The following is a 13685-nucleotide window of genomic DNA, read 5'->3' as shown; positions in this document are numbered from 1 at the left end:
CAAAATCTGACAGTTTTATACTGCTAGCTCCATACACCCAACCATCTCTGAGGGTCCAATCTAACTCTTGTTGATTTAAGTAGGAGCTGGATCAGACCCAAGCAATTAGTTAATTCTCACAACCATTTGGTGTGGCAGAGAAGGACCACTATCCCCCTTTTAAACTGAGTGCAGATACATTAAGTGACATGTCCACGGTCACACAGTGAGTGGAACTGCCAGTGGGAGTCAAGCGTCCTGAATCCTGGTTCTCTGCCCTAATTTTCAGACCACGGTGACAGCATTTTTTTTTCTCCTGTTGTGAGCTGTGCATGTCTTATCCCACGGTCTCACCTCGATACCATGTTCTCGACCATTGTAAGTCAGGGATTCTGTGTCTCCGCCCTTCCCTGAGAGGGGACTTCCCAACTCTACAGTATCCAAGTCAGAGACTAGGTACCTGACTTGGACACCTTGCAACTTGGCTGACTGGCTCATTTGATCCTTTCCTCCTTATGGGCATCATTTCAGGCGGTTTGGGTAGAGTACAGCTGATCTCTCTCTCTCTCACCCACTCGCCCATAAGGGATGCTTATTTGTTTATATCGTTGCATGCCCTTTTTTGGTTAGTTTTTTCCACACAGATCAGAAATGTGTCAGGCTTCATCACTGGAGTATCCAAGTGCCCCACAATCATTCATGGATTTTAGCTCCATTTTACAGGTGGGGAACTAAGGCACAGGGTAGATTACAGGACTAGCTCAAGATCTTTCTGGAAGTTTGTGACTGAGCTGGGAATTGAACTCGACTCTCCTGCTGCTCACAAAGGTATTCCTAGAAACAGCGAATTTTAAGTAAATGTTAAAGGATAGTCACAAGAAGCACATTTTTAAGGATGGAATGGGAATATCTCCACTGGAACCCTGACTCTAGAAGATGTGTTCATCCAGCTATGGAACAGGATTGTATCGTGTGACCTACCGGTATGTTTCCAGGCACAGCTAACTACAACTCAAACTTTTATTAAAAAAATACTGAGATGCAAGGTGGGTGAGGCAAGATCTTTTCTTGGAACAACTTCTGCTGGTGAGAGAGACGAGCTTTCCAGCTCCACAGAGCTCTTTTTCAGGTCTGAGAAAAGTAATCTGACTTGAAGAGCTCGGTGAGGCTCAAAAACTTCTCTTTTTCACCAACAAAAGCCGGTCCAATAAAAGATATTACCTCGCCCACCTTGTCTCTGTCATATTCTGGAACCAGCATGGCTGCAAATAAAAAAAACACTCTAACTGCCTATGAACAATCCACAGCCCAATAATTATTCTCAGAAATTATTTAGCAAATAATTTTGGATTAACACATTTGGAAAAAAAACCCAACAACCCTGCTCTGATTGCAGACAATTCATAAACAGAGACAAAATTAGTGAAATGACGTGATCCAAAGTGCATGCCAAGTCTCCCATTTTTGCCTTAAATTAGTCAAGAATTATTTGCCCAGCTCATTTTTAATCACAAGATCAAGTAACAAAGGTAATGTCATCAAAGTAGAATAAGTGTTTCTACCTTCAGCTATTGCACAGTTCTTAAAGCTGCTTTGCAAATGCACTTTTGTCATTTACTCCATAGTTTGTGTTGCTGCAAGAGAGTCTCTCTCTCTCTCGGGGTGGAGAGGAAGGAACATGGTTTGAAAACCTTCTTTTGGCCTAAATGGGAATAGTCTCAGAGAGTTTGTCACTAGTCCAAGCTAGCTGGGGTTTAAATGCTTTCCTCAGCTTTTCCTCGCTAAATCAATGTGAATATTCTTGGCAAGCTCTATTACTGTGCATGGGGGGCAGCTGTGATTCAAGCAGGGATTTTTTCCCCCCTTTCTACTGTCCCAGTCTTCCTGTCTGATGCAGATGTGATCCTTTCCCTCTGCCTGTCTAACAGCTAATCATTTTATCAGACAAGCCAAGAGGCTGAAGAAAACAGACCATGCATATTCTTGACAAGCAACAACTGTACTAAAATGGGGGGGGTCACTCCCTTCTGACTTCTCAACCTAACAAAAAATTCCAAGAATAGAATGAATTCTATTATATAAGGGAGCAGCCCACCTCTCAGAAAAATGCAGATTTTGCAGCTAATCTCCACCTGCACATGGGAAAGCCATTTTGCTACAACATAAAGGAGATGTCGCTGAAGCGTGTAGCAGGATCTTTCAGGAGGCCAACTTTCTGTTCCTAATGTTTCTGCTGGAGATTGGTGGAGGTGCTGCAGGGCTCTTGTCTCAGATTCAAAGGTGTCCTTTTGCTTCTTCCATTTGTACGATTGTTCTTAGGTGACACCTGCAGAACAGTGGGGGGGGGTATAGAATGAACACTGGGGGAGAGGAAAAGGCACTGTATTTACACCTTCCATTTTCATATATGGCATTGTAGTAGTAGAGGAACACTAGCCCTAAAATTATTCCTTTTGAAATTAAATTCCTTCTGTATGAGTAAATAGATGAACAGGCGAGGGATAATCCTAGTCGCTCATTTAGCAATCTAACCTGTCTAGTGAACAGATTCTAAGGTAAATGGAACCATTACAATCAGCTAGTCTGACCTCCTCAACGACACAGGCCACAGATTTCCCCAACGATTCCTGCATCTGTCACCACAGATTGTTCTAATTGTGTTTGAAATGCAGCAAACAGAAGAGGAGACTAACTCATGGTCATGTGGTGCCCTGCTCTGGGCACTTCCTCTGTGTGGTTAGTCACTGTTTTCAGTTTGCGTTGCATATTGTCACAAAGGAGACCCACAGGCTCGGTCATCCTTATTCCAGTGTAAGCAAACAGGAATCGTCTTTTACAAATCGTGCTAATGATCATGTGAATAATCAAACTAATGCATTCACAGTATTGAGACACAGAAAAATACCTGATGGGTCACCCACACCGCATCCTGCCACGGGCCAGGTATTATCCCTTCCAAACATGCCTCAATGATGCTACGCTGGATCTTGGCCAAGAATGAATAGTGCAAGTATGAATAGAATAAGCTAAAATATAAAAGAAATTTGACTAGATAATTACTAATTACTCTGTTGTTTGGGTCACTTGGTCACCCCCCGTATTTTAAGCACTTAGGTAATTATCTGTTGAATTACATGGTAGTTTGGTCTCACATGCTACGTGGATTCATATGCCATTTAGCCTCTAGGGCTGACCATGTTTTAGAACAAGGTTGGGCAAACTGCAGGCCAGATCTGGCCCCTCAGGGCCTTGGATGCAGCCTGCGGGCTTGCCCCCCATGGCGCTGTGGGCCCCGCACCACTCTCCGGGGGGCAGGAGAGGGCTCTGTTCATTGCTTCTGCCTCCGGGCACTGCCCCCTGCAGCTCCCATTGCCTGGGAACAGGGAACAAGGAACCATGGCCAATGGGAGCTTTGGGGGAGGTACCTGGAGGCACAGCAAGGGCAACACATGCAGAGCCCTTAGCCCTCCGCTCTCCCTCCCAAGGGCAGGCATGCAGGGAGCCTGCCCTGGCCCGTGTGTGCTGCTGCCACCCCAACTGCCTGCCCTAAGCCCCCTGCCTGCACCCCCAACCCCCTGCCCTGAGCCATCTTAGGCTCTGCACCCCAATCCCCTGCCCTGAGCCCCCTCGTATGCCTTGCACCCCTCCTGCACCCCAACCCCCTTCCCTGAACTCCCTCATACACCCCACACCCCTCCTCTGCCCCAATCCCTTGCCCTGAGCCCCATCCTGCACACCGCACTCCCTCCCTGCCCCAGCCTTGCATACAATTTCCCCAGCCAGATGTGGCCCTCAGCCCAAAAAGTTTGCTCACCCCTATTTTAGAGGTTCTAGTTACAGCAATGTAACATTTAAAGTTCTAACATCCTATTACAACCACTCGTTCCTAATGAGAGAAACCTACAACACTAAGAGAATTATCAAATCCATCCAGCTTTTCCTTAAGTTGCCATGCTGTTTATGGAAGATGCATGTTAAAAGGATCAATTATCCAAACCAGGAGAAAACCCTAAGCTATTGCAAAAAAGGACACTGACTAGTGCCGAGGTGGCGCAGGGCTCCCTAACAGGGGACATCTCTTTCCTTTAGCATTTTGTGGCTGGAGGTAGGTGTGACAGACACCAAGAGAAGGCTGGACAGTTTCCCCCAAATCCTGCCTTTCAAGTCTTTAGAACCTTCCCACCTCAACTTTTCTACTGAGGCCAAGAAAGGTGGCAGCAGGGGTGTGGGGGATGGGTTGGTATGGGAAAGAGAAGTGCAGCAAAGGTGCAGATTTGGACTGGACATCCCTGCACGTGCGTCACTGCCTTTAGAAAGTCAGCACGTGCCTGATGCATGTGAAGCATGTGCTGTAAGCTCTGCTTTGATGTCAGCAAGTACCAATTAAAAAATGCCTGAAGAGATTTAAAATGTTTTGTTTCTCTCTATGTTGGTCAGATTATAGGAGAAAATTTGTGCAGGAGAAAGATCCCTGAAACATCTAAGCTTCAGGGCAAATAAAGAGATCAGCTGGGGAAAAGGTGAATTGGGGACAGCTTTACAGGGGGGTGGACGCACCTCTCACAGGGGTTGGTTCCACCTCTCCTCCTGTTCTTGCTGCGGGCAATTGATAAAATTTTCAACACACACTCCTGGATTTGGGGTTATAGGTAGCCTGGGGGAAAGGCCAGGGCTCCATTTCCCTTCCCAGTTTTGTAGCTGGGATGCACCAGCTGAGTTGGCAAGATGAGTCAGAGCCAAGTTCCATTAAAAAGGTTCCTTGCTCTGTCTCCTCCTAAGGAAACTTAGTTGCTATTCTGGCTTAACCTTCTCATGTTTGTGTCTAATTTCTCTGAAGGGAGGAAAAAATAGATAGGCTGAGCCAAAAGTTTCCTCTGTCCCTAAAATTCCCTTCCTGCCCAACCTATTCAAAGGCTCAAGATAGAGACAGCTACCGTCAGGGAGCATTTCTACAACTGTCAAAGACATGTTTTAAAAATGTATCCTTTGCCTATGATTAGTAGTCTTGGCAGTCCTGCTTCAGGGAATAGATGTAAATACAGGTATCTGGAAGGTGGGTTATTCCCGTGGATGGTATTTTGCTAGAAATTTGTTGAAAATGTAACTCGTAATATGCAGAGCTATGTACTATTGTCTGCATCACAGCTTTGTCCTACCTTCTTTGCTTGTGCATGGTCTTCTGAAGACAAGCAAAATTCACTCCCCCTCTTCCATATCCTTTCCCTCATAAGGGAGAACACAAGTTGGGAGTCGCATCTGTTTTCCTCAGGCCTGTTGGGCCTAGAATGCCGAAATTTCCCCAAAACAGGGCGACTCTGCTCCAGAAACCAACACAAGGTGAGCTGCCAGTGAAAACATTCTTAGTCATCCATTTCACTCCTAATAGTTGGCCTTGGACAAAACAATTACTCAGTGTACATTTTTAACGGTGGCTGCAGGGTAACATCAAAGACAATTTGAAAAATTTTCATGCAGTTTTCTTGTTTGCCAGAACCCAGGCAAATGAGCGTAATTTAAGGTTGATTCTTTGTAGCGTTCGAGCTGCTTGGCACATGTTGCCTCAACAGAGCAGTATGGAAAGGCCTGCGAGCACAAGGAAGACGTGCTTTTGTCACAATCCAGCGTCATGGCCAGAAACACAGCCACATTAAAGAAAAGAAGCCTTGAAAATGGTTACTGAGCAGAGGTAGAGCATTCTGTATGGTGATGGGATATTAGATTTTTTTTCCCCTTCCTCCATTAAGGTCCTAGTTACAATCATCTGCACACAGCACAAAACTCATCTGACCCAACTACAAAGACAATTGTATCCACAGCAGCATTTTTTTCACAACACAACCACATATATCTGCATCCACCACGGTGCCTAATGGTGTTTTAGTTCATCCTAGGTAAACCGGGGCAATTACCTCAAGTTGCTCAGACGGGACAGAGTGCCCGGAGGACATACAGACATGGCAGTGCCCAGCAAAACTGGCCAAACTTGGTTCAATAAGGGGCAGTATTCTACAAGGCAAATGGAGTAAAAGAAAAGAATTGTGTGTGCCACCCAATGCTGATGGCCAGTGTAAAACAATTAGCTGGCACAGTTTATCTAGTATTAGCTTTAGCGTGCATGGACACAAGCCATGGTTAAAGCCAACCACATCACTAACCAGTTACCAAACCTATTGAAATCTCTGGGGTAGATGGGACCCAGTGCTAAAAAGACACGAACACTGTGCTATATGAAGCTGCTTCAAATTAAGTGCAGCTTTTAAAACATACCTACCTAGCCCCTTACAACTAGCACAATTCTTCACTTTATCAATTAAGTCAGAAAGAGTATTTAGCACCCTGCCACTTAATGCCAAGTGTTACTTTTTTTCAATATGAAAACATCACTTTTGAAGGCTTTACTCTATGTCACTGGGCCAGTACTGACCTGTGTATTCTAAAGCCAATGGGAGCTGAGAGCCCCAGTCACAGTACCGAGCACAGAAAATCATAGCACTTGCCAGCCTGAACTCTGAACTGAGATGAAGAGTCTTGACAAGGTTCTTTTTCATTGATACGTTTCTCCTCTACATAGGTACTTAATACTAGATCCAGCAAGGGGTGCTGGTGCATTTCTAAACGTACCAGTGATCAATAGGGAACTTGTCATGTTGATGTCTCAGATTCTCTAGTTAACCATCCATAACATTTCAAATTTAAGTGGCTGATTATAGGAGAAAATACAATAAACGACAGAATTGTGACTTCCCAAAGGAGACATAGCAAACAAGAGGAACTTCGAAAAATCCAATTTTATTTTTTAAATGAAAAAGACCTGTCAATTTGTTTAAGTGGATGTCTCTCTTTCCAGTCGTAGTCTCAAACGTCACTGTTTTACCATTGCTCAGAACCGTATAAAAAAGCCATTCACGTTAATAGCGACATACATTGAGATCCTAAAACACGTTGTGTTTTCAAAGCAGGTACGTTTAACAATAGGTTGTTCACGAGAACTCTTACAAGTACTGAGGCATCCTGTATTTATGCTTAGACTCCCGTTAAATTGTAAATTGAACTTGGTATTTGGTTTTTAAAAAGATAAAACCAGATCGCTTTCCCAGCAATGCAGCAGTTCTGAAGTGGGAAATCACACACGAGAGGGAACCGCATTGAGCACAGGAACACCCATTCAACACACAAACGTGCCATTTGGATTATGTCTAAATGCGCGCTCTCAAACCCAGGATAGCAATAATTTTAAATGCTCGGGTTTAATATAAATACAAAGTCTCCATAGAAACTCCAGTTACTGCAAAACTGAGCGACATCTGTTGCTCATGGTGCTGTGAAGTACTCAAGCCTAAGGGTCTGATCTTGTGATCCTTACTCACACAGACACACCTACCTGAGGTCAGTATGAGAATAAACTTGAGCAAAGGGTTGTGCAGGGTCAATCCCTAAATTCGAACGTTCAAATGGCAGATTGTTATTTTAAAAATGTCATTCTTTGGTTTACTTCCATGGCTTTTGGACACACTGAGAATGAAGAGACATGCACCATGTGAGAAGCTACAACTGCTACTTGTTCTAAAAGCAAGTCTTCTACTGCTGATGGCTGTACAGCATTTCTAAAGCATATCAGGTATTAAAAACTTACAGAAAACTACAGGAGTTCAGAGTACCCCATACAACCATATCCCCAAAATCATTGTAAGTGCATGCATTGAGGCATGACCGGCATGCCTATAAATTCATATTGTTCAAGTTAAGGGTAATCACAGCTGCAGAAAAACACTCTCCAGTAATTAAATGGTCACTATCAACAGTACTTCAGTGACTGTTTTAGTATTAAAGACATGTAGACATTGTTATGCTTTCAGCCAAAAGGAAGGTCTCTCTCCAACAACTTAGAAATGAAAAAAAAAAAAAGGAAAAAAAGAAGGTTTCTGGAATCAAAGCAGGGTTTACATATTGAAGTGTTCTGTGAGGGCTAAATGTTCAAAGAGAGAGGTGTGTCATTGTCAGGTCTTAGCATATACACGAATGAATGCAACATCATGGACACCAAACTTGGAAAGTCTGTCCCTCCTCCCACAACAGATCCTGGCTCTGCTGTTGTTAAATGCAGTGGTAAGGTTTTAGAAAAACTAGGTCAGAAATGATATTATTTCATATTTTCAGTGAATAGGGAAGTGACACAATGAATAGTTAGATGGAAATGCACATGTGAGCAATTTTTACTACACACTGCAGCAAGGCAGATTTTATTCTGAGGATCGTACCTGTATTTTGTGTCAGCAAGAAAATCATGCTGGCAACTAGACTGAAAAAAATAAGCTGTCTGATAATTACCAGTAACATCTATTTTTCAATGAATCTCAGCTTTTGATGTGTTTTTTGGAAACAACATTCTCAAAGCTGGTTTTACTTCCTTCCCCCCACCTCCCCATAAGTATCAAAAATCAAGACTAGACAGAGTGAATTGTGGATATTTACCAACTAGCAACAACTCTCACATGTCAATGTTATTTTTAACTGCAACAAATATAGGTCATTCTTCATAACCTACTGCCAATGGTTGTTATAAATATCTACCTGCTTTACTTAAACAAACATTGGACAGTTAAGATGAAAGATTCATTTGCAATAACTACTTGGCACTGGATTCACGTACTTACAAATTTTAATAGACGCGCTTCTGATGTACACAAAAGCGCTAACAACAAGCTTTTACAACTTGGTTTGTTGGGGTATTTTATTGTATCTAATTAGAATTATTACAAGCATTTTTGAAAATGTTATTTTTCAATAGGTTAGGATTTAGACTCCAGACCCAACTGCTCTAAAATTTCTTAGCCAAAATCTCAAACCCAATGAAATGGAATCGATAACATAACAGCTGTTGCTCTCCATTACATAGACACAACATGGAACCAAAATTTAACTATAAAAAGAAGAGTATTTCTAAATAAAGTTGACCCCTAACAGTGAAGCTGTACAACACCAAGAAACTATACGGCTATGAATTTAAATTTGTCAGAATACTGGAGGTTTCTGATATTTGTTGGTTTGTGGCAATAACTGCTTAGACAGCCATTCTGAAGAAACGCACCACGAAAAGCGTCACTGACTGTCATTTTGGTTAGGAATTCTGTCAAACAGCTGCAGGTAAACTGCCTTTTAACACAGTTTAAGTGGACAGTGCATTTGGAGTCAAACTATGTTGGAACCGTGTGGAAAGCCATTTGGGTCGGTTAAACCAGTTTCTGACTGTGGTTTTAATCAGAATTCCTAATTGTGATAAAAAATGCCAATGGGGATGAATGCCAAAGATGCAAAGGTAAACACCACAATAACGTGAGGGTAAAAGCTGCTGCTGACAGATTTTCTTATGCTAAGAAAGGCACACCACCCCCAGTGAGCTAGAGACAAAAAAGTCAGCAGCACAACAGCAATAAACCCAGAAGAAAAAAGCCCACCCAGAATTGTATTTCTGAAAAGGAACAATGTAGTAGACAGGCTGCTCTTGCTCTGTTTTGTTTGCAGGGAAGTGGTCAAATTTAGCCATATTAACAAACATTTAACAAAAGCTACCCCAAGAAGCCAGAACAAAACCTGACCTTTGGGTCAAAGAGCACAGACAGGCCTTTCCATGTCATGTAGCTGAATGAGTTCAAAGACTGGCAATGAAGGAATAAAAGCGTTAGACATGTGACAGGAACAAGGTTGGGAGTTTATCGAACAGTCACACCAAGCTTCTCCAGCACACGCACTCCCTTTTCTTGGTATTCTTGTCGGGTCATCCAGAAGTTGTCTTTGTCTTTCATGATGTCTGCTAGAACTGCACCACCCAGAAACACCATGTGCTTTCGACGAGGTGGATCTTCAATACGGATCTTAAATTTCTAAGAAGGAAAAGAGACACAGTATTGTATGGATTCCTGGGACCAAAAATATCACCCATTTCTACCGTAACAGTGAAATTGAAATTGTGTTTAGTGGGAAGAAAGTGAATGAAATGCTAGGAGAGGACACGCTGCACATGAGCTTTCTGCTTGTGCAATCCCAAAATATAATCAATTAATAAATAAAATAGCTACTTTGCATTGGAAATCAGAAACAATTAACTTGTTCTCCAAAACTGCATCTTGAGTGTACCTATAGAGAAGTCCAGGGGTTCGAATCACATTCTAAATTATTTCTTCAGCTTTGATAGCTAAGATTATCAGGGAAGTTACCAGTTCATCAATTCACAAAATATTGTACAGTTTAGATGACCAGAGTTATACTAAGTCTCAGGTGGGTGGGGGAATGGAAAGGATTCCACACCTGGGTTTCTACTTTAACTATTCCATGTTCCCTTACAGAGTAGATGATTCAATCCCACAGACTGCACTATTTTGCATTTTAAATGTGTGATTATTAAATACATAAGCCACCAAACTAGGAATATTTAAAAACAATAAAAGAATGGTAAGTGTTTTTGTGACTAATTAGTACAGTTTAAATATTCTGGCTACCTATATGATGAGCTCAGTCCAATTATGATCCAGAAAACGTTCTTTAAATAAGTCCTTTTTGGGGATTTAGAGAGCAAATGTTTTATTAAAATGCATTTTGTTAAAAGGTATTTAAAAAAAAATCTGGATGCAATTCAAGACTGAAAGGGGAAAAAAAATAAAACAAGATTAAAAAACCCCTTCATTCCAAAAAGCATTTCCTCTCTAAAGAGCGACCTTCCTTCTACAAGGCAGACAAGTAATACAATGCAATCTTAGTTCTGCAATTCTCGTGAGTGGTACGTCTGCCCACTACAATTACTAACGAATTAAAGGGAAGGAAAAGACTGAGCCACACAGAGTAATTGTGGAATGTGGTATTAAAAATAATAAATTCAAGAATAAAAAGGCAGGTAAGCCATCCAAACTCTAAGAGTTGACATTCAAAACTGACACGGAGCAGGCACTGCCACTGTTTAGAAAAGGCAACTCATTTTCTTGCCAATAGTAGCTGATTTCCTGAGGTGCCAAGTTAAGTCTGATTGCAGGACTGCTCACCAAAGTTTAACACACATATTTACACTGAAGCTCTGCTTAACCTTCTGAAGTAACCTAGTACGGTGGCCTTGTTTCAAGTGTATTTAAACATTTCACCAAGATGGCTATACAAAGTCTGTATTGGCCATTCAGAAACACTGATGTTTCAGTTAGAGAAGATGGGATGTTAATACTTCACATACTGCTTTTTCCATCCTACTGCTGACCATCTTGCTCCCTCTAGTGGTAGTTCAAGATATCTGATCTATCTACAAATGATGCAATTAATCAATCACTACTTACAGAGAGTTTTTCCACATCTCCTTTCAGAACCCGTTCCAGGTACAGCTGTTTAAGTTCACGTTCCAGTCGTGAAGGCAGCCCAGGGTACATAGTGGAACCTCCAGACAATACAATGTGCTTATAGAATTCAGACCTAATAGAGGAGGGGAAAAAAACAAAAAACCATTTTTTCTAGTGGCAATAGTTTCTCCTCCATACAACGAATAGAGAAACCCCAATATACACGTAAGCAGGTAAGTGAAAGTCCGAGAAATGCAGACAGCTGTGACTGAACAGACACAATGCCTTTACAATGAACTCTGAAATAGCTACATATTCTCTTGCTCAATATTAACTCTCCAGGCAATATGTCTTGGAGAGCAGAGATTTTAGGAGTGGAATAACGCTGCATGTCCTAAATGTATGTTTTTTATTGTTTAGTTCTAAGCACTACAAGCTCCATTTCAAAGAGAGATTATGTTAACTCGTGAATACTAACCTCACAAGGAAACACCTCACTCGCACTTATCATGACATCTGTATTTAGAAAATGTCTTTCGCCTATTGCCATGAAAGGTTCATTTTTGTGGATGAATTGATTTTTCCCTGTCCACACTTGTGCCCCAATAGAAGTTTTAGAGAAGAAGATCCATAGCATTCTAGATGTCCTGCTCTTACCTGGTGTCAATGTCAGCAGCCTGGATTGTATTAAACAGCAGTTCAGCAACACCAACCCCCTCCACATTGATTAAATGAGGCTGAAACAGAGCTTCTGGTGCCTCAAACCGCTCTCCACCAACTTTGATAATCCTGCCGTCAGGGAGCTACAGAACAGAAAGCACAAATTAAAGCTTATTCAGATATTACTTAGATACTAATACTTAGTAGACCAAAAAAGCAGGATCTTGCACTATGAAATAGTATATATAATAGGAAAAAAAATCCTTTTCCAAAAACTTTACTATAGTTTCAAGCCATTACAACAACATTGTTTAGTATTGTTGAAAGAAAGTTCCAAGTCTTGCAGTCATTTTATAACTGAATTTGCAGCTATTTACAAAGACAGGGAATCTGTTATGTGAAATGGTGTTAACTTATACTGGAGGAGAATCATCATCATATGGGTTTTCAACTTCAGAATTGATGTACAATCTCTCACATACACTCACCGTATAGGACTCAACTAGTACTGTGGTCTCTAAGGCCAGTTTCTGCTCCTGTTCAATGTTGTATCCCACATAACATAACTTTTCCTTGATCATACGAACAGTTTCAAAGTCAGCAGAATGGTTGAAGGCATATCCTCGCAGCAAGAGCAGCTGATGGGAAAAGAATGCTGGGTTAGCAATAAATTTGAAGAGTGGCTCAGTTCTCACTATCCGTGATTAAGTGTATACGCATGCACATTTAACTGATTTCTCCCCTTCTTTTGTACTTCTCAGAAGAAACTGAGACTTCTCTAAAGACAAATTAAATGAAAAAAGTTTAAGAAAATAAGGGGAGGGGTCAAATTGCATTTATTTCTATCAGCGTGAATATGACAGTATAACTCTGAAAAGTGGAAGATACGTTCTGCACTACAGTTTTCACTATGATCTTTACAAAAGGAAAAAGTGAAAGGAAGATCTCACAAATTGTTCTTTTTCTTGGGATTTCATTTCAAAATTTGGAGATTCACTGTGATTTTTCAATCTGTCTGATTTCTTTTAGGTCTTTATAGGTTGTAGCAACAATACAATTGATTTTAATTTGACCACTTTATTGACTGAACGGAGTCACTTCTACTGTAGAAAACACATACATTCCTCATTGCCATATGACTATTGGGAAAGGTTTTTCCACATACTTGAAAATCTTTAAAAGAATTACTATAGCTCCGAAAAAAAACGAGGAGTCCTTGGGGCAACACTAACACATTTATTTGGGCATATTTTTTTTTTTTTGTTGATACAGACTAACATGGCTATCACTTTGAAATCTAGCTCTGAAGATTCACATGCACAGAATGTATTCTTCATCAATTTGAGTGGCTAAATCCCAGGCTACGTTAGTTTTTGATATGCCAGTCAAAGATGTTGTGAAATTGATTAACAGTTTTACCAAACATAGTATATGAAATCCTTTCAGGTATGCAGTCAATGTAACCATTAACTGAAACTCACTATAGGAACCTCTCCAAATGGATTTCCCCCACATCAGGTGGGACCAAATTCAGAAATAAGGTATTACGGAGTGTAAGTTACTTACCTACTTAGACTCCTGTGCAGGTATATACTTACACCTTCTGGTTCATCGGTACGCAAGTCACACATACTCACAGCTCCCTTTTGAAGTCTGACTCTTAGACTTGGTCTACACTGGGGGGGGGGTATCGATCTAAGTTACGCAATTTCAGCTACGTAAATAACATAG

At 41.3% G+C, this 13685-nt stretch overlaps 1 protein-coding gene across 1 annotated transcript in view; it reads right to left on the bottom strand.

Annotated features, from left to right (window-relative positions):
• Window positions 1–8928: 8928 nt before the first annotated feature.
• ACTR2 (actin related protein 2) overlaps window positions 8929–13685 on the bottom strand; it is a 47104-nt gene continuing 42347 nt past the window's right edge. The window contains exons 7-10 of the mRNA XM_050952194.1: window positions 12443–12592; window positions 11952–12097; window positions 11295–11427; window positions 8929–9860 (exon numbers count right to left, since the gene is read on the bottom strand). Coding sequence (XP_050808151.1) covers window positions 9690–9860; window positions 11295–11427; window positions 11952–12097; window positions 12443–12592 — 600 coding nt within the window. The 3' untranslated portion in view covers window positions 8929–9689. The remainder of the gene's footprint in view (window positions 9861–11294; window positions 11428–11951; window positions 12098–12442; window positions 12593–13685) is intronic.

The sequence above is a fragment of the Gopherus flavomarginatus genome, chromosome 4, assembly GCF_025201925.1.
Source record: "Gopherus flavomarginatus isolate rGopFla2 chromosome 4, rGopFla2.mat.asm, whole genome shotgun sequence".
Taxonomy (NCBI): domain Eukaryota; kingdom Metazoa; phylum Chordata; order Testudines; family Testudinidae; genus Gopherus; species Gopherus flavomarginatus.
This window is presented reverse-complemented; position numbering and strand designations above follow the sequence as displayed.